General features: G+C 38.6%; 2 protein-coding genes and 1 pseudogene across 3 annotated transcripts in view; all 3 read left to right on the forward strand.

Annotated features, from left to right (window-relative positions):
* The window catches only part of LOC147567028 (uncharacterized), an 89,253-nt gene that overhangs the window by 45,011 nt on the left and 17,033 nt on the right, over window positions 1–27,209 (forward strand). The window lies entirely within an intron of this gene.
* LOC147567030 (F-box/kelch-repeat protein At3g06240-like) lies at window positions 12,441–14,131 on the forward strand. Its single transcript, XM_086668857.1, has one exon. It carries the CDS (start codon window positions 12,642–12,644, stop codon window positions 13,905–13,907), a length of 1,266 nt encoding a protein of 421 aa, XP_086524983.1. The 5' UTR covers window positions 12,441–12,641; the 3' UTR covers window positions 13,908–14,131.
* On the forward strand, window positions 14,935–17,409 carry LOC147567031 (uncharacterized; annotated as a pseudogene). Its single transcript, XR_015231370.1, has 4 exons — window positions 14,935–15,399; window positions 15,510–16,025; window positions 16,112–16,263; window positions 16,852–17,409. The product of XR_015231370.1 is annotated as an uncharacterized LOC147567031 (transcript).

A 27,209-nucleotide genomic window follows, 5' to 3' on the forward strand; every position in this document is an offset into this window, starting at 1 on the left:
ACTCCGTCAACTTAGAGAGTGGGGGACAAATTGTATGGGCCAAAATACGTCACCAGGAGCGCTCCCAAAAATCCATGATTGATGGGCTCATACGACGACTAAGCCCACGAATTGAAGGCTATTGGGCCCAACCCATTTACCTTCGGGCACCCTGAAGGTAGCGTCAAAATACCCATGCATTTCCATCTCTAGAGTCAGAGGTCCGCCCTTGCCTCCTCACTGGGCTGAAATATGTGAGCACTTCCAACCGTGGAAGAAGAGGTATGCCCTCACCTTCTCAGCAGACCTAAGTTCAGAAGCACATCCAGCCCTGGATAAAAAGATCCGCCTCAAATCCTCAACAGACCTCCTCCCGTATATCCGTTGGAGAGACATTACAATCGTTCAAGATGACCGTACCCCGGAAATATCCGTTAGGGGGTTACGAAACCCATACTAATGGTGACAACCCATGCGTTACCGCCATTAAAGATGACAACTCATCATCGCGTAACAGTCGACCCAAGACACTATAAAAGTACGGAACCAAAAATGATACAGATCATATGATTCCGGAAAAACACATCGAGTACAGACTCAATACTACCATCGAATTCCCGACAAATGCACTTGATCATCTGGTTATCACCGAACATATCCATACTCCACTGATATCACTATCAAGCACTCTAATATCATCCGGTCACCACCTAAGATACTCTGTTACTTTCTCTCTCATACACAGGGACCATCCGATCAGTAACGAGCATACTAAGTGATTACTTAATACCTTTCTCTCTCCTGGGCGACGTGACAACCAAGGAAGGTCGACCATTACTTTCTCTCTCTTGGGTGACCAGACAACCAAGGGAGGTCGACCGTTGCTTTCTCTCTCCTGGGTGACGTGACAACCAAGGAAGGTCGACCATTACTTTCTCTCTCCTGGGCGACCTGACACTGAAGGAAGGTCGACCATTACTTTCTTTCTCCTGGACGACCGTATTATCAAGGAAGGGCGACCTACCATTATCTCTCCTCAACGTAGGCAAGCTTCTTTATCTCTCCTGGAGGGCAGGCCTTCCTTACCTCATCAGGGCTGCCTTAACATACCCCCCACGTGAATTATAAGGTCAGACCCTTAAACTTTCCACTTATTTACGATACATACCCCTGGACAAGGCAAACCACTCCAGGGTTGCCTTACTCAAGGACGGACCTCATAGGCTGTCGTAATCAATCTTCATCTAAGTCAGTCATCTGTAAAGAGCGTGCTCCGGCCACTCTACGAGTCGTGCCTAAGCTCCGACCACCATCCAACCAACGGTAACATTTCTAAGGATATCATTTACGCTCGATTACTTCTCTTGCAAGCTTACTGACTTGACCGTCGGAGCCCCCTTAGGCCGGAACCATCCCGGTGTCCCCTAAGACCTCACGGTCATGTGCGCTCTTGTCTCTTTTGTCGTAGGTTAAGCCCAAAGACGTCGTTGGTGCCTGCAAAAATATTAACAGGTGGAGGTACGACATCCGGTCACTGACCCGGTCTCCGCTAACTTCCTGACCCGCGATTTCCTACCCTCACATCTTGTCTTGATTAAGACAGAGTTTGGGTTGAAGTAGGGAACTTCCTTTCTCTAAGTTATAGAGAGATAATTGATAAGCGAATACCGACTTTATCAGTAATTTCTTCTTTCTGAAAGCGGGCGAACCTTCGTAAATAATAAGAGCTCTTGGAATGATGCGATTGGATCTTCTAAACACTTTAAGATTATAAGTTCACTCAGAGCTTCTTAATTCCTTTTTCTAGAGATATTAGAATTACTTTCCAATTAGATATTCCAGACACACCAGAATACTAATTGTTAGAAGAGAAGAGAATGACTTGGATCTTCTAGACGCTTTAGAACTCTAACTTCACTCAAAACTTCGTTCTTCATTTTTCTAGATATTCCAAACACACCAGAATATACTAGAATACTTCCCAATAAAATATTCCAGACACACCAGAATACTAATTGTCAGAAGAGAAGAGAAGAAGATAATGAATTGATTGAAATGAGAAGGGTTCAGGTGGTTTATATAGGAAGTGAATAGGAATATGTGTCTATTGGGTTATAAGGACACATTTGTTCGGAACTGGGGACTCAACTTGAAGAGTAACTGATTAATATAGTCGGTTGTAATCTGGACCGTCAGATTTCTCTAGAAAACGCGGAGGGAACGACCATCGTTAGATGAAGATAGGTCTGGCCCGAAACATGCACAACAGGTGACGAATCCGACCGTTAGATGAAGGATTGGAATAAATCCCACCAGGTGCCCAACGCGGAAGTAACGTGGGTCGTTGGATCTATCTGATCCAACGCTGTTAGACGCGTCCCAACACTGCCCGAGAGAATCATCGCGCAACCGTCAGATCTTGTGCAATCCCGCGGAAGGAACGCCCACCATCCAGATCTGAACGTGTTCTCTTCGCTCAAATGGCCCTCAATCCAACTTTTCCGGTTTGACACTTTAGTCCCTAATCTCACCGATCTTCGAACATTTCTCACTCATCCAGAATGGGATACGAGTGATTCTTTGCTCTAAGTTTAAGATCTCGACGAGACGAACGCAAAGGCGCGTTCCTTTTCTGAGTTGGAAGATTTGGGTCGAGCCAAAATCGCCTCCGATTCCAATAATATATATACAAGTCCTCATCAACATTGATCAACTAACAATACATGATATAATTTTTAGTGTTTATTTTTCGTTATAAGTCTTTTTTTCGTTTATTTTATATCTTAGTATTTTTCGTAGTTATAAAAGAAGAAATTAAATAAATATACTCCAATCTCTCAATTAACTTTGTTTGATCACAAAATAGAAGAAATTAAATAAATACTTCCACAATGTTGATTACCCTGGGTCGGCCAAAGCAGCACATTCTTGGATCTGGAAACTAATTAGAAAACAGAATGACCTGATCAGAAACCTAACTACTTGAGAAGTGCACAATGGATCGAAGATTAACATCTGGAATGATCACTAGATCCTTGACACCCAAGGTCTTCAAACCAATGATACTAACTCCAACCTCTCGTTGGTATCCCAGCTAATTGATAACAACTAATGGAGCGAGGGAATCCTGACAGCTCATTTCGATGAACCTATCTATGAGTTTATTAAGGCCATCCCTCTCACAAATGATGGCATCGTTCCAATAAGATGGACTTTAACACCTTCAGGCAATTCCCTGTGAAATCCATGTACCAACATCTGAGTACGACTCATTATCCCTAGCCGCCCCCATCCACCCAATGGTCATCCATATGGACAATAACTACGTATTCATTCGTTTCTTTGGAAATGTTGCTCGGGAGCAGTCCCGGTTACACAAAGAATAGGAAAGTTCATAGCGGACCAATATATCTATCCCAACTGCAATCACATCGAATCCATAGAGCATGCCCTACTTCTTGCACTTTGCCAAAAACGTCTAGTTTTACTTAAACATAGTATCTACTAACATTCACTCTGTAGCTGACTGGATTTTTTCTTGGCAGGACCAAACATAAACTAGTCATACATCAATAGATATTCACTTCACAACCACTCTATGTTACATATGGAAAGCGAGATGTGATCATTGCTTTCAACGCGTTGTAGTGGCCAAAAACAGTATTGGGCTTAACAGAGACGGAATTCGTACTGGGCCTTCCTTCTATGCCCGCCTTCATACAACAGGAGGGGTGCCTCTCTAGCAACCCAGCAACCCTAGCACGGAATCCCATCAAAAGTTCATCTTCTGCGTTAACTCCGAGTAGAGTGAAGAGCTACTCAACCTCGCAACATTCATTAGAGGTCAGTTGATCTCTTGAGTTCGAATTTTACAACCACTAGGGATGTCATCATAAAGTAAACCTTTCTCTTGTAGTCTGGAAACTTGAAAACAGTGTCAGAAGATAGGGACCCCACCATTATTTAGAACCATGAGAATAAGGCATGAAGCAAAATGAAAGAATTTTACCCAAGGAAAGAATAATGTGAAGAAAGTATGTTATGTATTTTGAGTTTTATTACCAGAGTCCATTAAAAAAAAAAAAAAAAAAAAAAAAAAAAAGAAAATAGAAAAAAAAAAGTGTTTGTTCGTGTTTAAATGTTTATCCCAAAGTAGTTCTTGAAGATTTGAAGACGTCGAGTTCTCAAGAGTTCTAGTTCATCCTTAGTCTAGCGACCTCTAGGAAGCATTGTTAGAAAGTAGATCAGGTGAGAAGAGTTGGTTAGCTTCCCCATTCTTATTAGTGGTTGTTTCCTTCCTATGAGATCAGTCGTTCGTAAAAATTGTAGTCCGTCTTTTTCATGTGTTGAGTTTTCCTTCATACTCATACTCATACTCACACATTGACTGAACCAGTTCTCAATGACTTTAATTTTTCGAGTGTATGACCGTGAGGCAACAGTCGAGGCGAAATGTATTGAGAAAGTGATCGAGGTCTTGTCTATTCGGAACTAAAATGATGCTCATATTGGCTGGTCACGTGCACTTCGAATCAAGATTACTAGTGAAGGGATTTTTAGCATTTGTATGGTTTGGTTGACTTGGATTTCATTTCTATTAGCTTTCAAAAAACTTATCTCGGATAAACATTTTTAGTCCACGTCATATTTAGACCCTTCTAGATTTTTGAGATTTTTGGAATTTTGTGGGTACAATCACTGCAAACCCTCACGAGACAAAACTCGTCCTCTAGGGTAACCTAGAGGTTTAACGGCTTGTTGCACGTGCTAAGTGCAATCGTGATTCCCTACGAAAGTGGTGAAAATAGGTTTGGTTTTATTTTTCTCTTTTGCTCGAGGACTAGCAAAATCTAAGTTTGGGGATGTTTGATGAGACATGAAAATGTCCCATCTGTATCTCTTAATTTGGGCTAGTTAGTCTATTTCGAGCAGTTACTCTGATGAATTGTGTATTTCTCTTTCCCAGGTGTCTTTTACGGGTCCAGTGTGAAAAACGGATGAAATCGAGATGTTGGGGGTATTTTGGTCATTTCTGAATTATGGTAATTTTTTTCAATATTGTTGCTTGGATGGAAAGTAGAATTCAAAAAGAATTCAGTGGCGAAAACGGAAGGCAAATCGGGGCCCCGATGAGAAAGTTAGAGAAGGTTAAAGATGTTGGCAAAAATAAGCTAGATTATGACACATGGCATGCATCGGATGGAGTGTGGGCTCTTTTCGGTTGCACACTGGTGTATGTGAGGGATTTCAGGAGTTCTTAATTGCACGCAACTGAGCGCAATATATTACAGTGGGTCCAGGGGAATCTAACGGCTGAAACTCACTCTTATTTGATCCCGTGTTTATGAGTTGTTTTGGCACATTATTTGGCTACTTTGAGAAACACCATATCAACTCTTATTTCCAACAAAAGAGGCAGCACATTTGGTATGTGGTTTCATTCCGTTTTTGTCTCTCATCTCCACACTTAGCCATTATATATATAGATAGATATTATATTATCTTCTCTCTACACCCCATGAAAGAAAAGATTATTAGAGATCTTTTGAAAGAAAGAAAATTAATGGAAAGATGAAGAGATTATTTAGACAGATTGTTGCACTAATTAGAGAAGATTAAGAGAGATATTGATGGATTTGATTCATAAAAGCAGAGAACTGAAGAGATATTTTTTAGAGAAAGGAGGAATCATGAAAATGGTATTATTAATAGAGAGATTGATTGCTGGCCGGTTGTCTCTCTCTCTATGATGATATATTCTAGAGAGAGATTGATAATTGGAAAAGATTGGAAATCGACACCGAGATTCGGTTCAAGAATTATATTTAGAGAGAGATGATTGGAATCACAGAGAGGACTGAACCTGGTCTTCTTTTCACACATAACAGGGGCTGGATACATTGATTTGAAGATCAGAGAGAGATACTGTTGATTCATTTGAAGATCATAAATGGAAGGAAGGCTGGAGATATCTTCACTTATCTATTATCCTATTGGCCAAATCATACGCATTGCCATATTGGTCGAAGGACACTCCTTCGGAAGGTTATACCTTCAGACTTTTAGGATTTATTTCTATCAGGAAGGTCATACCTTCATATTTAGAATATATCTCTTTCACTTCACTGCTGCAATACCCACAAATCTCAGGGAGGCATGCAAGTGCAAGAGTTTCGGTTCAAGCTTCATCGGCTCAACCTTGCAGTGGTACACGAACCTGCTCAACAATTCGGTCACCTTCTTTGCCAAACTCACAAAAACATTTGTAGAGTAGTTTGCTAGTAGCAAAAAGTTAGAAAAACTATTTCGCGACCTCTACCGAGTTCACCAAGGAAGGGGCGAGCCACTCAGGGACTTTATGGGGAGATTCAATCGAGAAAAGGTGTCCCTACTGCGACCAGGAGACTGCAGTTGATGCATTCCGAAAAAGCTTGTTGCAAAAGGGAGAGTTATACAAGGAGCTTGCTAAATTCAACTGCACTACCATGGAAGATGCCCTCGCTCGCGCTTGGGTAGAAATTTGGTGGGTGGAAGACGAAGCCCACCGCAGCAAGTACTATTCTTATGATGACAGAAACATGGACCCTTGCTCTAGAAAACCATATAGTAGAACAGATGGCAGCCCAGGGGAGCCCTACCCAACTTCCAGACGTGGCCCTCCTAGTGAGAAAAGGAGGCCACTTGACCCTCCATCAGGTCGCTCAGATGAGAAGCCTCAAGGGCCTATTTGCACCAGGATTCCATAGTACAACCTAAGCTTTGAACCAGTCGAACTAGTAGCAGTTATGAAGGGTATGTGGAGTGTAGTAAGATGACCAGGAAAGATAAAGACTCCTAACGAGAAGAGAGATACAACCAAGTGGTGTGAGTTCCACGGAGATCACGGCCACAACACCGTAGATTGCATAGCCCTCGGGCTAAAAGTTGTTGAGTTGCTGAAAAGAGGCCACCTTACTGACTTGCTGACAGACAATGGGAAGAGTACCTTGGCACATCGAGACACCCAAGTTAAGGAACCAGAGAAGCCAGTTCCTACGAAGACGTGCCTATTAATCTCAGGAGGTTCAGAAGTGAGTGGAGTCAGACACTCTGCCGCCAAGAAGAGTGCTAGAGTTACAGCCAAGCCTCTGGCCCGCTCCATAGAAGCCACTCATCATACTTACGCTAGCCAGACGATAAGCTTCATGGATAATGAAGCCACAAGGCTCGTTAACCCTCATCGTGACGCTCTTGTCATCTCGCTTAACATTGCAAATGGTCTAGTTAAGCATATTCTAATCGATAATGGTTTGTCTACTAACGCTCTTTTCTTGAATGCTTTGCAAGGTATAGGCTTGGACGAATCTTGCATCTGCCGAAGATCTACTGTTCTGGTAAGGATTCAGTGGAGAGCAGAAGCACACATTAGGAGAAGTCACCCTCCCCGTCTAGGCAGGAGGAATCAACCTCAGCACTAGGTTCATTGTAGTGGACTATCCTTCTGCCTACAACATCATACTTGGCAGCCCATGGATCCACAATATGAGAGCAGTGCCATCCACTTTCCACCAAGTTTCCAACTCCCTGAGATGTGCAGGAGGTTAGAGGAGAGTACCTCAGAGAATTGCTACAAAAATGCAATGAAAGCACCAAAATCGCCTTTGTAGCAATTACAGAAGGAGGAGCTCGATAGCGCCGACCTAGACTGCCCAAGCATGGAGGAATTAGATGAAGTCCAGATTCACCCAGACTTCCAAGATTGCAAAGTACAAATTGGCTCCAAGCTTAGCCCCGCGGTACAGAGCAAGTTGTTTTATATCTCAATAGATTTTTGTAAAATTTCAACCACAGGTAAATATATATATATATATATATATATATATATATGTGAAAATCATGATACGAAAGATTTCATGTTCGAAAAATCACTTTTACGTTCTAAATTATACATTGTAATAAGATAATATTTTCTTTCTATCCTTTTAAGGCTGATATGCTCGCTAAAATCCTTCGTTCGCCCCTAATCATGTTTGATAAGTTGGAAACTCAATATTTAATATGGTTTTATGTTAAAGATCCAAACATTCTATTAAAGTTTAGAATTTCATTATGTTAAATGTAGCTATAAGTATAATTTAGTTAGAATAAGTATATATATATATACTAGATCTCTTATAAAAATGATATTAAAAAATAAGTTTTTTCCTACGATTATTTTCTTCATAATACATTTTGGATTCTTCTATAGTTTTCATCTATCTACTGTGGAATCATCTTGCATTTTTTTCGAATTTTGTTTGCAATTTTTTATTGTACGACAAATCCAGAACTAAATTTAGCACAGGGTCCCGAAATTCTAAGGCACGGCCCTGAGTATATTAGATAAAGAGAATAATTACTCACATTCGAATATATATATATGTGTGATTGATGTGAGTTTATTTCTATTTCAGTGCTTTGGTGTCGGTAGCCGATAAAAATGGTGACATGTAATGCTTTGTCGGGTTATAATGGGAAACATCGAAAAGGTTGAATTAGGGGCTCAACAATGTTGCCCCAGTAGTGCAGAATTTGATACTGGAGTCGATGATCTTCTAAACCCTAAATGGTATATAGTATGGAGGGAGAATATGAACAACCACATTCTTCCTGAATACATCGTCAGTTACAAGCCTTTGGATGGTCGACAAGGTAATTACTTTCTTCTCGTTTCATACTCCATTTTGGATCTTTTTCTTGGACTGAATTCAGATTGTAGTTTTCAGGTTTACAGGACGGAGTACCAATTCCAAAAACAAATACTTTTCTTAATTTTTTTTGGTACAGGTTGAGAACGACTCTAAAATAGAATTTTCCATGATTTTGTCAGGAGGAAAGGTTGCAAAAGATGTTCTTATAAGGCAGTTCAGGCCGATAGCAAAAGATCACCTAATCACTTCCACAGTCCGAAAAGTCCGAAATTGCTTGATGGGTTAGCTTTATATGTAGATATTGTAGAGTTTGTTGTCTTTTTTTTTTGTGTTGAACTAGCTTACATAGATTAAATAACAGCGTTATTACAATACTTATTAACTAAAATACAAGGTACATTCTTCCACTCTTTGCTCGCGTTTTTCTTCTTTGCCCATTTAGCTAATTTGTCTGCGCTGGAATTGAGTTCTCTTTTAATATACTTGAACTTCACCACTTCGAATTCTTTTCTGCTTTCTCGAATTCTTCGGATGTGGATTAAAGATTGCCAGTGTATCATGTGATGTTTATTGTGAAGATGCTTGATGAGATTGATATTGTCGCTTTCTACAATTATATTCTTGAGTTGAATAGCTTTCGCCCATTCGAGGCCGAGTAAGATTGCCATCGACTCTCCTTCTTCACTGTTTCTGGCTCTAGTGGATTTTACTTTCGCTTCTATGAATTTCGATTCTGCATTGTGAACAATCAAGCTAATTCCCACATTAGATGTTATATTAGTAAAAGATGCATCAACATTCACCTTAATAAAATTCTGGGGCGGGGGTTGCCATTTCTCACTAGAAGTATGTTTGATTTTCTCATGTTTCATATTGATTTTTGGGAAGTTTTCGATCATTCTGATTATTTTATTCAGGTCATTGATTTCATATTGAAAACAATGGTCACACCTCACTTTCCATAAAATCCATAAAATGGTCGAAAAGTGAATATTTTCTCTGGTATAGCAAAGATGAATATGATTTTCCCAAGAGAAGATCCAGTCAGATATGGACGTAATATTTTCAGATATAATATTGTAGTTAAACCAGATGTTTTTAGCCAAAGCGCAGTGTAAAAGAGCATGTTCAATAGATTCTATACTAGTGCAGTTGGGACAAGTGGTATTATTGTCGATGTATTTTCCGATTCTTTCCTAACAGGGAGAGCTTTGGTGCAGATTTTCCAGATGAACATTTTGATGCGCGGAACGGTCGGGAGAGACTAGATGAAATTCCAGTTATGGTTGTTAGGGTTGTAATTATTGTTATTATTGCTGAGGTGCTGATACATTGAAGCAACCGTGAATTTACCCGATTTGGTAAGTTTCCATTTGAGCTGGTCCTTACCTTCGCTGTTCACCGGTATAGTTTTGATAAAATTCTGAGTATTAACGTCGAAGTTGGCTCTGAGCACTTCATTATTCCAGTTGTTGTTCGAGATAAGTTGAGCTACTTTGGTAAGATCGGATTGATTGTTGTTCTGAATAGTTCCATTGATTTCAGGGATCCAATTGTCAGTCCAGATGTTTATGTCATTACCCGATTGTACTTCCCAAGTTGATAGATCATCAAGAAGGCTATAGTGCTTTCTGATCGTCTTCCAATTCCAGGAGTGATGAGATTAAGCTGGGCCTGGGGTGTTGGAGTGCGGAAAATACTTGTCTTTAAGGAGTTTGACCCATATTGCTTCTGGTTCAGTCTTGAGCCGCCATGCCATCTTAGAAAGGAGAGCTGTATTATCCAGATCAGGCAGATGAAGCCCTAGCCCTCCAAGTTTTTTAGGAGTGCAGATATAAGACCATGCTTTGGTGCAAATACCTTTCGGCTTACCCCACCAGAAATTCCGTTGAACGGCCTTGATGCTTTTGCTTATTCCTTTAGGAATTGCAAAGCACTGCATCTGGTATCGGGGTACGGCCGCCGCTATGGCTGAGATGACCACAAAGCGACCAGCTTGGGATAAGAACGAGTGGTTCCACTTGTTGAGCTTATTCTTGATGTGCTCCAGGATATCCTTGAATACTTTGGTTTTTTGTGCTCCGATGAATAGCTGGGCACCCAGGTATTTCTCTGAGGCGGAGGCATATTTAACTTTCAGAGTGCGCATAATCAGCCTTTTGAACTTGGGGTGTGAATTCTTAGAGTAGAAGATGTTGGATTTAGCATAATTAATCATTTGACCCGAGCTATCACAGAAGTCCTGAAGAATCTTTTTGAGGATGTGGATGTTGTCTATTGTGTTTTTACCAAAAATGATGCAATCGTCGGCGAATAGGAGGTGGGAGATCTCAAAGTCTGCTGTAGAGTTTGTTGTCTACAAGAAATAGTATAATTCCTTTGTAAATGAGTGCTCAGTCCGGTTTTGTCAAAAAATTCGTTTCAAGTCCAAATGTCAGGGCAAAGACAACTGACATTCTGACTGGACATTCTGAAGTTTTCTGACAATATGGCGCGGAAAACTAAACTTTTTTCAAAATCCGAAATTCTCACTATATGTGGGATATTTTCTTTCTCGTTCTCTCTCTAAAACTTTGAGATCTTATCTTCTTCATCTTTTTCTCTCACAAATTTTGATCTGTGAAGCCTTTTTTTCTGAAATTTTGGCCGAACTTTTGGGATCCCACCCATTATTTTGTTTCGGTTCCTTCTTCCTTTTTATTTATATATCCAAATGTCTTAAACATATAAAACTTTTTTATTCTTCTTTTTCCAGGTGAATGGTTTTCTTTAACGTTTCTTTTCTAGGATCGATATTTTGGGTTTCTTTCTCTTTCTAGAAGAAGATAAAAAATCATTGATGATTTATGATCGGTTTCAGTCCACCTTTAGTAGCCATGCTACTTCTTTTAACTGGTTCAGTCTAGTCTTTCGACTTGAATTGGATCAGCAACCCTAAATATCAGGTATCCAAATTTTCTTCCTTTGGTAGACATTTGGGTATTATTTCTCTATCGAGATAAGTCTGGAGGGTAACCTTGGAGTCACATGATTCCGAACTCTGGAATTTATATATCTTCTCCGAAGATGATAATTTCCTATACCACCCTACATGGGAGTTGTTCGTTTTTGTGTTTTTGGGACATGTATGGATAGATCAGTTTCGAAGTCTTATGGAGATGGGCTGTTTTCGTGAGATCTCATGCTCGACTATGGATGAGTTGCAATGGACCCAAACTTTGCTGATTATTTATCCGTTGAGTTTTGTTGCTTCATATCCTCCTGTGAATGATGGTTGGACTACTAGATACTACATAGTTAGTCCGACGGCTTATCATACAACCAAGAGGGTTATATTGAGGAGAATTAATTTCAAGTTGTATCTTTCAGGTTTTATCTCCTTTGTTGTAACTTTGTTTTCCCTTCTGTAAACTCTTGTTATATAAATAATACGATGTTTACCGTTGTCTTAAAAAAAAAGAAAAAGTAAGACTATAATGAGCCATCAAGTGTGGCATGTGGAGATGGGTAATTCTATCAAGTTTGGCATGTGCCAATGGCATACACACCACTTAATTTATGAGAAAACTAGAAACTGGGGTCTATATCAGTAATATTTTGGCAAAAAGGGTCAACATGGAATACCACATATTATTGAGTGTCTATATCAAATTAACCCAGAAACAAACACTACGTGTGGCGGTGTGGGTAGGGTTTCCTTTTTTTTCTTGTTGAAAGGGTAGGGTTTCCTAATCCTACTGAAATTCTGTTATCAAATTAACCCACATACAAACTTCTTATTGTAATCCATCTCAAAATCAAACTTGATTTCAGAATAAGACTAAGAAATAAGAAACACAATCTCCATCGGTAACAACAAAACAGATTCTTCTAGTATATCAATACCACTACGAGTACTATTTTTAAATCTTCTCCTATATATCTATGATCAAGTAAGGTTTGTATCTGTAAGTTCTTCTTGACCTTCTATAAATATCTATTTATATTCTATCTATGGAGCTGCAACCGAAAAACATATCCACTACGAATACTATCTTAAAAGCTTTTGTGAGACGGTTGAAGTGCTGGTTTCTTCGTAGCAGCGAGGCGAGAGCCATGATAATCCTGCCAGAAGATATCATCTTCAACATCCTCTTGAGATGTCCTGTGAAATCTCTAGTTCGGTTCAGATGTGTATCTAAATTTTGGTTTGACCTAATCACAAACCCTAATTTTATTAAGATCCAACTAGATTACTCTATCCAAAACGACAAATTTAATCTATTGCTGACTAATTCCAGACTAAATGGCGAATTTTACTCAATTGCTTATGATCCATCGTTCTGTTTTGATCAACAAGAGGTGATCATTAAGCTGTTTCCGGATGCTAAAATTGTTGGTTCTTGTAATGGCTTGATTTGCATAGTAAATACATGTTGTTTCGAGTATCCTATTCTTTTCAATCCCTCTACTACTGAATACAAGGAAATTCCATCGCCACCATTACTAGGTGAAGAAACTTCATGCTTATATTGTTTTGGTTACGATCATGTGATTGATGACTACAAATTGATAACTTTTGTGTCATTATATCCACTTAAGGTTTCTAAAGTGCAAGTCTATACTTTAGGATCAAATTCATGGCGAACCAATCCATCCGTTATTCCATATGATTTTAATTTTGGCTGGGATGATCACATCCCTGTGGTTTTGAATGGATATTTTCATTGGTTTCTCTCACCTTACACGTCCATAATTTCTTTCGACATTGTCAAAGAGATATTCAATGAGTTACCATTACCTGCTAACTATAGCTATTCAGCTGAGCTGTTCCTGACCAATGTAAGTGCGTTGAGAGGAAGCCTTTGCTTACTCAAAAATCTTAATAAGGATGGCATCGAATTCTGGGAGATGAAAGAGTATGGAGTGGTTGAATCTTGGACTAAAATGTTTATTACCTCACCCACAAATGTTTATCACTCGAATCCCATAGAATTATCAAAGAATGGAGAAATCTTATTGGATATTCATGGAGGTGATATTTACGAAGATTCTTATCCTGAAGACGGGTTATATATGTTAGTTTCGTCTGATGGAGAGCCTCAAAAAGGTAGAATCGTTAAAGTGCATAGTACTTTTGATAAGGACGCTGAAACGACTTACGTGGATAGCCTAGTTTCTCTTAACTCTCATACTTACTTGGGAAATAATATGAAACTTTGTGAAGAAAAGAAATGTTCTGGAAGATATCGAAGGCGAAAAGGAGGTGATTTTTCATAAGGACACAAGTGTTGGGGATGCTATTATCTTGTAACAGCATTCCATGTTTTTTTTCCTCTGGCATGAACTCATGTTATCCTTTTTTTTGTGGTTTAGATGTTTCTTTAATGTTTATCCCATATAAATATACTAGGCATAACCGGTGCCTTCGACACGGTGAATGTTCAATTTTAGAGTTAGTGTATGATAATGAAAAGCTTGAAAAAAATTCCAACCTTCTACCTTTCCGAGTTTCACTTTGATCTTCTGCAACTCACAAACCACGTCAAAAAAGTGACAGAAGATACAAATACAATATCATATGGAGAACTACAATTTTTTATTTTTTTTAATTGTCAGCGTACCTCGTGCTATTGACCTCGAAGGTGAAAGATTAAACTTCTTACCACTCCACCCAAGGGGTATTGGCGGGACATATAGTTATTAAGGATGAAGTAGAAAATATAGGAACCGCTGAAGAGAACAATGTGAAGAGGATTTTTTTTTTTTTAGATAATGTGAAGTGGAATTGTTGTTGGATATGTGAGTTAGAATTAATTTTTAAGAACATGTCGGTTTAACTATGAAGTGTAGAATTTAAGAAATTTAGTTTTGGAAGGAGAGATGTAGCATTCATCTACCAACATCACGCATGAGCCTAGTTCTACATCTTGTTATGTTTGTAGACGACGAATTCATAACAAATTGACAACGAGTGGCATGTATTATTCGTTACACGCCTGTTTATGTGGGACTCACATAAACTAGTACTAGATTGTGTTAGTACTAGTTTCAGTTTCCTTTAGTTTTTTGTCATTTGTCACAGCGTTTCGTTGTATTCAATATCTGTTTGTCATAGGTAGAGTTTTCTAATTCAATTATTTTGTTATGCTAAATGTAATTTTGTCACCGGTCAGGCTTTCTAATACAAGTTTTGCACGAATATCAATTGAGAAAGATGTTGTCTCGGTATCCAGTAATTGACACCCGTCCGATTGAATAGTGGAAGGTAACCGAGTTAAAAGAAGAACTTAAGAGAAGGAAACTAATGGAGAGGGATGCTGCTGATAAAAAAGGTGCAGTAGATGAGGGGACTGAGTGTATTAAGGTGGAATCGGGTAAAGAAACGGATGGTCAACTCGAAGATGTGAAGGAAAAGCCAGTGGAACCACATTTAGTTGAGGATACAAGTCATGGTGAAAATAAAACTCAAGAGGTGGATGAAACTTCAGTCACTATTGAAATCAGTGATAAGCAAGATGTGAATGGTAAGCCCGTGGAATGTCAAAATGTTGAATACACCGTGGATGATGGGCAGGATAAAACCCAGAAGATGGATGATACTGCAGCCATTGTTGATAATGATGATGAGCGAGTAGATGTCGAGACTGTGGTATCCCAGATATCGGTCTTCAGAGAGGAGTGCAGAGACAGTGATAACCAGGTAAAGATTGAGGACCCAAAGCTTCTCCATGAACATGACATCGTTAATGTTTCTGAATCAAACAAACAGGTATCTGAGGTCAGCTCCATTATAGGGTTAAAAGTAAATGAGTCTATTTCTTCTGATTCTGAGTCAATTAATGAAATGAATGAACTAAAGGATTCTTTAAATGCTTATAATTTCCAGTAACGGTGGAACCATCATCAAATGACTCACCTCCTAAAGGTGGCAATATGCCTGCTCCGGCTGAGGCCATGCAGTGTGAGAACCAAATCTCTGTTGAAGAGACAGATGATACTAATGCTACAAGTGCAGACCTTAGCAGAAAAATTGATATTGCAGATGGAAGATCTGCAGAAAAATTGAATTTGGATCGAAGTTCAGGGGATGATTCAATGGAGGAAGATGTATTACAGAGTAAGCAAGTGGATTCAAATCACAATTCCGATGTCAGAATTACAATTTTATGAGTTGTCTTGTGTTTTGTGCAGGCAAAATAGTAGTGGAAAACAGTGAACCTCCAAAGCGGCAGCGTAGGTGGAATTCTGAAGCCCCTAAAGTTTCTGAGCCACCAAACTCTACTCTAACACCAACAACGCCTAAAGATACATTTCGGTCTGCAATCCCTAAAGGCAACTTCAGTAGATCTGATTCAACGACTAGTAGTGGTGCAGATACACCAAAGGAGCGTGTTGGTAAGAGTTCATGGCTTCGGTTTCCTCAGTTTCCAAACTAGTAACTCTCTTGTTTGTAATGTGGGTCTTTGTTATCACATTGACAGTTCCTCAATCATCAAAAGCTCCTACCAATTCTCTTAGAATCGACCGTTTTCTGCGCCCGTTCACTCTTAAAGCTGTACAGGAGCTTTTGGCAAAAACTGGAACTATCTCCAGTTTCTGGATGGACCATATCAAGACCCACTGCTATGTTACGGTAAATTCCTATTATCTCTTTTTTGTATTCTAAATGGAACAGTCATCAGTCCCTCTGGATGTCACAATTTGATAAAGTTAATCCTTGAGCAGCTATTTTTGTTTACATATTTTACAGAATTTGCCGGAGATCTCTCTTCGACGTGTTTAAATAACATTTTTTTTGCTTAAAATCTGGATCAGCCCATCATATAATTAACAACTCCTTACATCCAACTTCCTAGGGTGCTTAATAGATCCTATCAGCCACCTTAAATGATGCACTTAAATAAATGAAATATTTGTGATATCTAAACTGACGTGAACAAGTTTTTTTTTTGAAGAACTGACTGGAAAAGTTTTTTTTACCGACCACAGTAAGTTTTTTTTTGAAGAACTGACGTGACATGCCGTTCTCCTGGTACCATATAGCCGTTCTGAAAATTTACATGAAACATTTGTTTGTGGACCTGTTCAACTTATAATCCTTGGATCAATACTGGTTCTGGTGCATTGGTGCTTGAATAGTTGAACAGGATCTACTTTTGTGGCTTTGTTTTATATCTTGTCAGGTGCAGGATTTTAACGAATATAACTTTTGGTTCTACAGTTCTCATCAGTGGAAGAAGCCAAAGAGACTCGAAATGCTGTATACAATTTGCAATGGCCTCCGAATGGAGGACACCTGCTGGTGGCCGAGTTTGTTGAACCCGAAGAAGTGAAAATTCGGGCTGAAGCCACAGCCCAGAAGGCGGGGCCAATTGTAAGCAACAGTCCCACTACACCTGCCGGCCCGACACCCTCTCTGTCCAAGCCTTTGCCTCGTCAGCATTTGCAGAAAGAACAACTTCCACCACCACCTCCTCTGTCTCAGCCTCAGCCTCGTTAGCATTTTCAGAAAGAGTCGCTTGCTTCACCAGTTTCACTACCACCACCACCACCACCAGCAAGGGAGAGGGTTCAACTTCCACCTCCACCACCACTCCCCGCTAAAGCAGATATCCAATTCTAACCCTTGACGACCTCTTCAAGAAAACCAATGCCACTCCTCGAATCTACTACCTGCCATTGTCAGAAGAACAAGTTGCAGCTAAAATTACATCTCAGAGAAACAAGAACATGTGAGTCAGGAATTTGAACTGCTCATATTTGTATGATGCATTTCTGATCCTTCGTTGATAATACTTTGGTGTTAAAGACTGGTGTCTGTCTCTCTCTCTCTCCATATACATATATATTATGTTATAATTGCAGGTTTGAAGAAATTTTCTGTAGGCAGGAAATCAGGCTGTGTCTGATGTTAGTGTGTTAAGAACTTCATGGAGGGAAGATGCCTGAATTTGGTGGTTCAAATGTTTTGATTAACCATTCAAATACATGGGTGTCTCTTTCTTTTCCTTTTTTTTTATTAGGATCACTATGTGTCTTCTTAAACATCATGTCATTGACTTGGTAAATCATGTTTTGGTCGATATTGTAACTGAAGTTTGAACTCTGTTTGGAGAACCTATTTGAGTACTGGACATGAGATTGATCAATATTGTAAAACCTCGCATTTGCATTTATTTTCCATGTGCATATAAAACTCCAGTATGCATCAAATCATGTGCAACATTTGATCTTTCAAGCTCTAAGGGCAAAGCCAGTGTGGGGCTCGGGCTCCCAATTTTGGGAGCCCGGGGCTTTGTCTCAATTCCAACGTCTGGGCTTCCAAATTCAAAATATTCAATTATTTTATAATAAAAATTCAATAAATAATTAAAATTCATACATAATTAAAATTCATTCATAATTAAAAGGATCTAATTAAAACAACTAAATTTTATCCTCATTCGCCAATAACCTATGCATACCAACTTGTCCGGGAGTCATGTTCGAAGTATCTTTGTTTATCAAGTCTATCCCATTTGCATCACTTGAGTGTCTATTTTTTTTTTTCTTTCACGACTAATTCTCTTGCTTTCATTTCTAATTGTTGTTTTTGAAGTAGTCGACTTTCTTTTTCCGACTCCATGACGTCATTGAGAAGTTTATCTCTATTCTCCTGATTCGCATTTCACTCTTTCCAAAAGTCAATCGTTGCAGAACTTTCACTACCGTTGGATTTATCTCTAGCCTCCTTGCTTGCTTTTCTTCTAAGTGGTCTTTGTTGGATTGTAGAGGGAGATCCTTCGTCTTGGTCCAAAGAAGTTTTTCTTTTATGTGACGAAGATTGAGATAAGTTTGACGACCATTTGGGATGGTCTTTCAAAATTTTATAACAATGTTCGAACTTAAAATATTTGTTGTTCTCATTGTTTTGTTTGAACAATAGTTTTGCGAAGTTTAACTACAAAAATAAAAGAATTAAATTCAAATTTGTGTAAAAAAATATCATAATGTTGTCAAAATGTAATAATAGTAATTACCGGATCATCATCATTTTCTCCGCTTTTTGGGTTCCTTTGCAACAATGACAAATACCCACAAAACTTCGCGCATTGGTTGTTAATTTCGGTCCAACGACATTTAAGACCCTTTGCTACACAATTTTGATTTTTACGTTCGTTGAAGTGTTCGGTAATCTTGTTCCAAAAAGTACCCGCTCTTTGATCATTGCCAATAATCGCATCGGTGGCAATATGTAAATAAGCATTCAAGAGCACATTATCATCTTCATGAGTATAACGCTGAGGATTTACCGACGACGTTGGCGTTTGCGTTTCATTACAATCAAAATTTTCTTCGACCACATCATTTGATAAATTAACTTCATTACAATTGAAATCGGAGTTTAACATTTCTAGATAGCCTAAATTGTTGAAATTGGGATTTGGACTATCCATTGAAGAAAGAAAAATGAATTGAGGAAGAGAGATTGAGAGAACTTGCAAGAAATTGAGAGAGAAAGAAAAAAAATTGAGAGAGAAAGATGGATTTGAGTAATAGGGGATCCACCCCAATTCAGCCGTTGGGAACTCCCAACGGCTCTTTTTGGGGGTTGCGAGCCCCCCCAGCCCGGGCTCCCGGGTTGGGCAGCAGTTTATGGCGGCTGGGCTCCCAAAATGGCTTTGCCCTAACATGAATTTTGGGAGCCTAGCCCCCATAAACTGCCTTTGCCCTAACACAACACTCATCTTCATATAGGGGTTTGTAATTCTTGTTATTGCTTGATTTCTCCATAGATCTATAGGGTTTTAACACTGATTAAAGTAACTTTTGAAGATTCAAAAAAGAAATTTCACTCAGCGTAAATAAAATTTGATGAATGAAAATAGGAAAAATTTTCGTCAAGAACAACTGAAAATTTAAACAAATTTCGTCCAGAGCGGATGAAAAAACATAATAATTTCAACCGGCTCAGCCGAAATTTATTGTTTTTTCCAGCGTACCCGACTGAAATTTGTTGTCTTCAGCCATCCTAGTTGAAATTTTTTTGTCTTTTTCAGTCGACCCAACCGAAAAACCTTTACAAACAAAAACGACCTAAAACCCTAAAATGTTTTTTAAACCATAAAGGAAGACAAGAAAATGTTTTCTTTACCTGAGACATATTATCTTCATTATATATGTCTTTGTTTAAGTCGATATCTTCGTTTAAGTCAATGTCCTCGTTTAAGTCAATGGTTTCGTTTATGTCGATGTCTTCGTTTAAGCCAAAGGATTCTTCTTTCTTGATGTAGGTTGCCTCCTTCTTCATTAATGGTGGTTCCTCATCCATGAGATCTTGAGGCATCATTAAAAGCTTGAAACTAAGACTATAGTGATGGTAAATTTTGCCAGTTTTTTAATACTAATCGTGATGTTGATAGTAGTGACGATATTGGGGTAGAGTTATTTATGTGAGAGAAAACTACAAATGGATAGAATATTAAATTTAATATTTATTTTTATCAAAGTCCTTATATTTTAGCACTATTTATTAAATGATCCTTAGATCGACCTCCTTAAACTAATTTAGTAAACGAAGAATAAATACATAAGTTGACCTTTCTAGCGCACTGTCTTTACTAAAAAATGTTCTTCCTATTGATAGGCCTAAAATAAGTTTATTTCCACAAGTATACGGGGTCAAGTTATAGTAAGTAAATTCGTGAATCGTCCCAAGGAATAGGTAGGTAACTTCGGATATTGAATGCGAGTTTAACCCAATAATCAAGATGTCAATAGCTAACTTAGACTAAAACACACACCCACCCCACTCATAAATTTGATAATTGATTTGCAGGAAATAAGAAAATAAATAAAACTAACTAAACTATCTAAGTGAGAGGTAAGAGGATATCTAAGGTTATAAAATCTCCCGCATAATTTCACTTTATAAAACAAGCACTTAATTACCTAAATCTCTTTTGTATATACTCGGAATCCAATATAATGAACTATTTGGATTCCAGATGATGTTCTAGATAAAATAATTTTATAATTACTAATTCTAATTGTCTTCCTTATAAAGATTTGGATTGCTTAACTATTATTCATCATCTATAAAGCATACTCCATCTAACAACTTAACGAAAGTATGAAATATCTAGTTATGAGGCATGAGTAATGGAAAGAAAATCCAATTCATATAGATAAACAATCAATAGACATTAAAGCACATCAAGAGATTTAATTAATCAAGAACAAGTATTACAAAGATCCAAAATGGGTTCATCTACAACCTTAGATTGCTAAGTTAACTATACATGGAATCTAGAGTAATATTCATTGACATTGTAAAATAAATGAAAATACTAAGACATTAATGGAAAGAAATCACCAAGAATGTTCAAAATCCATATACTCATGTATCTCCATTTTGTCCAAGATTTGCTCAATTTGTGCTCAATAATTTTACTCCAAGAAATCCAAGTAATAGCTATTTTGTTGCCACCCAAATAAGAAAAAGAAAGAGAAGGAAGAAATTAGATGTAGCAAGAAGTTGGAAAGAAAAGATGAAAGGGGATAAAGATGATAGAAGAATATGGAAGGAAGAAGGAGAAGACTATTAATGAAAGAATAATAGTGGTAGAGAAGAAGTAGTAATAGTAGTAGTAAGAAGAGGAAGGAGTAGTGGGAAGAAGACTAGCTACTATTACTAATACTAAATGAGAGGGATTGTTCAAGTCTAGAGAGAAATGAGAGAGGTAGAGATTTATTTATAGATGGGTTGATGGCTAGGGTTTTAGGAGTTAATTGGGAGAAAATGGGAGAAAGAGGGTTAAAATAGGAAGTTAGGGTTGCTTTCTACTCAATAATTGGATTTTTATTGGTTGAAAATTGAAAAGGACAAAAAGGAGGGGCTATTAGGTAATTTCGGGGGGTTAAAAGTAGAACAGAAAGACCACGCGTCTTCTGTCCGTTTGGGCATTAATTCCAATGCTGGTTCACCATGTTATCTTGTGCTAGGAGCAGTACCTGTCGGATTAAAATGAAAGGAATTAGATGGCCAAGATTAAAAGAAATGATGTGGGACTACAGAAGTTATGTGGCCACGGTCGTAAACGATCATCTGGTTTAAGGAAAACTACAATACTTAGCGGGTACAGCAAACTAAGATACTCCCCCCTTTGGAGTTCGCCACGTCATGTAATATTGTCCCACCAGCCAGAAATGTGACCGACACGATCCCACCGGTCAACATTATTTGACTTCATCTTTGACTTTGCATATTTCCCTCGTCCAGTCTCCGAATTGACTTCTGTTTTGTTCTACGGGCTCGTCTCGGACTCTATTTTTCACCCATGTACTGATCTTGGTCCAATTTCCCAGAATACTGTTGACTCCAAATGACCAAAATACCCTTCATGCATCCCTTTTCTCATTTTTAACCGTTTTTCACACCTAACTCTACAAAAAACACCTAATCAAGAAAGCCATCATTTTATTATAATAAAGACTCGAAACCGGCTAACATGGCTAAATTAAACGACTCAGATGGGACGTTTTCATGACCCATCACCTATACCAAAGGCCTTTTTTAACCATCATTATCTTTATTTTCTTTCTTAAGATAAAATGTGGTTTATTGGCGTAGCCAAGAGGGATCTATCGCGTCCGTAGGACACGACGGAAACCTAATACTTCTTAAAGTAAAATCAGATTAGAAGTAGAAAGGGACCAGAGATTTAACCTACCATTAGTATAACACGAGAAAATGACAACCCTAATTAAAACCTATCATAATCCAATGTTAAAGAACAATTACATAATTATTGATGAAACAAATTTAAATGTAAAAAATACTCATCATGGCAAGTAAAAAATGATTGAAACTCAAAAGGGATAAAATATTTAATTAATTCCAAGATAATACTTTGACAGAGTGATCATGTGGTAACTATGTTTTCTATACTTATCGCTTTCACGTTTCGACGACTTCATCTTCTTATGCTATTGTAAAAATGATTTTTGTATATAGGTTTTCGTGTTTCGACGATTTCATATTCTTGTGCTACTTTTGAAAAGATTTTTGTAAATCGAATTTCTGTGCCCGAGTAAAATATAAAACTTTGAATTCCTTTTCACAATTAAGGGTTGGTGCCTTTCAAAAGATAAAAATAAAGGATCTTTAAGTGAGAGGTCCAATTTTTGGGGGGTAAAACCAAAATAAATCCAACCTTGCCAAAAAATGAGTTTCCAGTCCAAATGTCAGGACAGCTCATTATTTCCTGCTTTTTTTTTTATCCCCCTCTTGCCCTTGGACGGGCCATGCTGACGTTTCCTGACAAAAAAAAACTGGATGGTAAATAAAATAATTTTTCGTACACAAAAAAATTCAAATTTTTTTGAAAATTCAAACAAAATTTCAAATTCCCGCCCAGCAAACCATCTCTTCCCAGTAAATAAAATAATTTCCCGTACACAAGAAAATTCAAATTTTCAAACGAAATTTCAAATTCCCGCCCAGCAAACCATCTCTTCCCGGTAAATAAAATAATTTCCCATCAATTTTTTTGAAAATTTGAAATTTTCTAACGAAATTTCAAATTCTCGGAACAAAAGTGTCTAGTACAGAAGAAAATTTTCGGTAAATAAAATAATTTCCAGGTCACAAGAAAGTTCCGGGTACAAAAGTGTCTAGTATAGAAGAAAATTTCCGGTTAAATAAAATAATTTCCCAGTCATAAAAAAATTCTGGGTACAAAAGTTTCTAGTACAGAAGAAAATTTCCAGTAAATAAAATAATTTCCCGGTCCGTCAGACAATTTTTCAAAAAAACTTCGTTTCCCGGGAATTTTTCGGTGGCAATTCCGTAAATTTCTGACCCGTACAGAATCTGATGGACGGGTTGTCAAATTCTTTTTCAGACAAAAAATCGTTTCCCGAGAAAATTTCGATGGCAATTTTGTAATTTTCGATGGCATGAACCGTAAATACTATTTTTCCAAGGGCCATTTCGTCAATTTTTTTCTTAACCTGACTTTTTGGACCTGCCTGACGCAGCGGAAAACTGATAAAAAGCCTTAGAACACCGTCTAAAGACTATTGAATCGAAATTGATAACAAGAATACTAAAAAGACTGAATTTTATTGATTGAAATAATGACTGAAACAACTTCTAAGCCCTCATTATATAGACTTAGGGTTTCCTAATCTTGGTCAAACTCCAATAGAAAATCCTAAAAAATAAAATACTAGAATAGTAGAAATCCTAAACTGAAAACAATTACCAAAAATAGAAAAAAACTAGTAAAAGTCCGTTTTGAGGCCCTAAATGATGGAATTTGCCCCTCAAAGTGGGCCCGTTGTAGCGAATGACCGGAACGCTATTTCGCACCATCCCTCAAAATTTCGTCCAATTCCGACACTCGTAGCTTCGATTTTGGCCGTTTTAGTTGGTCACCCTTGTATTTGGCCGCTTCGATCTCATCCATGTATTTCTCGGCCAATTCCTCTACATTAGTCTCCTCCACTTGGAAAGAACTCGACCTCGAGTGATTGTTAGGAGAAAGTGGTGTATCTGGATAAAAGGTATAGATATCAACAACATTAAAAGTATTTGAAATTCCCATGTCTTCAGGAAGATCCACCACATAAGCATTGTCATTGATTTTCTTCAAGATCTTGAATGGACCATACTTCTTAGGTTTCAATTTATTATATGTGCCTGCAGGAACACGCTCTTTTCGTAGGAAAATCATCAATTCATCACCCTCCTTATATACCTTCTTTCGACGATGTCTATCGGCAGCTGCTTTGTTCTTAGCGTTAGTCTCCTCGAGGCAAAGTCGCACTTCTTCGTGCATTGTCTGAATTTGCTCGGCCATGTTTTGTAGTGCCATACTAACTCCTATTCCTTTGGGTAATTTCGCTAAATCTACAGCGTGATTAGGAGCTTTCACGACAGAAAATGGAGTTCTTCCAGTAGCACTATGCACTGCATTGTTGTAGGCAAATTCTGCTTGAGATAATGCATGATCCCATTGTTTGGGTTTATCTCCACAGATACATCGAATCATGTTACCTAAAGTTCGGTTTGTTACCTCTGTCTGTCCATCTGTTTGAGAATGAGCTGTAGTACTTCTGTTTAAAGAAGTGTCGAACATCTTCCATAAGGTGACCCAAAAATGGCTAAGAAACTTTGAGTCCCGGTCTGAAGTAATCGATTTGGGTACTCCATGTAGCTTGACAACTTCACGAAAAAACAATTTTGCTATATGGGTAGCATCCGAAGTCTTCCTACACGGAATAAAGTGAACCATCTTCGAAAACCTATCGACGACCACAAAACTGAGTCTACTCCCCTTTGTGTACGAGGGAGTCCTAACACAAAATCCATGGATAAATCCTCCCAAATGGTTGCTGGAATGGGAAGAGGCATGTAAAGACCCGTATTTTGTGCCTGACCCTTTGAGACTTGGCAAACATAGCACTTCTGAACATAATTCCCCACATCTCTCTTCAACTTTGGCCAGAAATATCGACTGGATAAGCTCGGAACTGTTTTATCTCTTTCGAGATGTGCGTTTAATCCACTAGCGTGTAACTCGCGGATCAAATTTTCCCGTAGGGATGTTTTGGGAATGCATAAGATGCTGCCCTTAAATAGGTAACCCTCTGAAATAAGATAATCTGCCACAGGTTGATCTTCCTTACACTTAGCCCAGATTTCTTTGAAGTCCTCATCATCTTCGTACGACTCTTTTAATACTTCAAAATCCACAACTTCTTGTGTTAACGTTACCAACAGTGTGGCACGTCTACTAAGTGCATCTGCGACTATTCGTTGCTCCAGATTTGTGTCGAATAACAAAGTTGAATTTCTGAATAAAAGTGGCCAACCTGATGTGCATCTTGTCTACTTGTTTCTGACTGTTAATGAATTTCAGGGCCTGATGATCTGAGTATAAGACAAACTCATTCTGGTACAAATAAACCTCCTAACGTTGTAAAGCTCGAACTACTGCATAAAACTCCTGGTTATAAGTACTCCACTTTTGCCGGGCTTCATTCAATTTCTCACTAAAGAAGGCTACAAGACGCCTTTCTTGTGATAAAACTGCTCCAATTCCTACCCCACTAGCATCACACTCGACTTCGAAAGGTTTATCAAAGTTGGGTAAGGCTAAGACCGGTGCATTGCATAATTTTTCCTTAATAAGGGAAAAGGCTTCGTCTGCTTCGACACACCAGTCAAACTTTCCTTTCTTCATGCACTCAGTGATAGGTGCCATGATAGTGCTAAAATTCCGAATAAATCGTCGGTAAAAGGTGGCTAATCCATGAAAACTACTTACTTCAGTGACTGTTTTCGGAGTCGGCCACTCTTGTATAGCCTGTATCTTCTCGTTATCAACATGAATTCCTTCTGAACTTATTACAAAGCCCAGAAATATAAGACTATGTGTGAGGAAAGTACACTTCTTCAGATCCAGGTGTAATTCATTCTCCTGTAGAACCATCAATACTTTTCGGAGGTGTACGAGGTGTTCCGCCTCAGTTTTACTGAAAATAAGGATATCATCGAAATAAACAACAACGAATTTTCCAGTAATACAAGGTTCAAGTACCTGGTTCATCACTCGCATGAAGGTGCTGGGAGCATTGCTAAGACCGAAGGGCATGTCCAACCATTCATACAGTCCATCTTTACTTTTGAAAGCCGTTTTCCATTCATCTCCTGGTCGGATTGTGATCTGATGATATCCACTCCTCAAATCAATTTTGGAAAAGATTTGGGAGCCCTCTAATTTATCCAACATATCCTCTAGTCGTGGAATTGGAAAACGGTATTTCACAGTTATTTTGTTGATAGCTCGACTGTCCACACACATTCTCAACCTTCCATCTTTCTTTGGAATCAATAAAGCAGGTTGATGGGTCATGAAAATGTCCCATCTGAGTCGTTTAATTTAGTCGAGTTAGTTCGTTTCGAGTCTTTATTGTAATAAAATGGTTGGTTTTCTTGATTAGGTGTCTTTTGCAGAGTTAGGTGTGAAAAACGGTTAAAAACGAGGAAAAGATGCATGAAGGGTATTTTGGTCATTTGGAATCAAAGACATTCTGGAAATTTGGCCAAGGTCAGTGCGTGGTTGAGAAGTAGAGGTCGAGACGAGTCCGTAGGAGAAAACGGAAGTCAATTCGGAGTCCGGATGAGTGAAAAATGCAAGTCAAAGTCAGGTCAACATTTGGTCAGCTTTCGGTACAATGTCGGGCACTATTCTGGCCAGCGGTATACCTTTGGACACGTGTTGAGACCCGGAGGCCGTTACATCCAGTTCCCGTATTCCCGTTGAGCAGCGAAATAGGACCCTTAGAGCATGATCCCGTACATCCCATTGCAACTTAGTCCAGTGGTCCCGATCCAACGTTTTAATCTCAGCCTCTCGCTTCCGCGTTTTCAAGATCTGACGGCTTCGGATGGTCTGCTCGTTTGTTCTGATCCCGTGTCACTCGTAGCAACAGAGCTACCGTGCTCCCAAGCACGTGTCTCCCTCTAAACACTCCAGATCCGCGTGCTCTAGCATCCGACGGCCGTTGTCCCTCCCGCAACTTAACTCC

Source organism: Eschscholzia californica, unplaced genomic scaffold (assembly GCF_041429995.1).
Source record: "Eschscholzia californica isolate CP2 unplaced genomic scaffold, dmEscCali1.0.p SCAF_1, whole genome shotgun sequence".
Lineage (NCBI taxonomy): Eukaryota > Viridiplantae > Streptophyta > Magnoliopsida > Ranunculales > Papaveraceae > Eschscholzia > Eschscholzia californica.

Excerpts from the sequence above, each read along its gene's own strand:
- LOC147567030 (XM_086668857.1), top strand. The coding sequence starts at position 12,642 with ATGGAGCTGCAACCGAAAAACATATCCACTACGAATACTATCTTAAAA.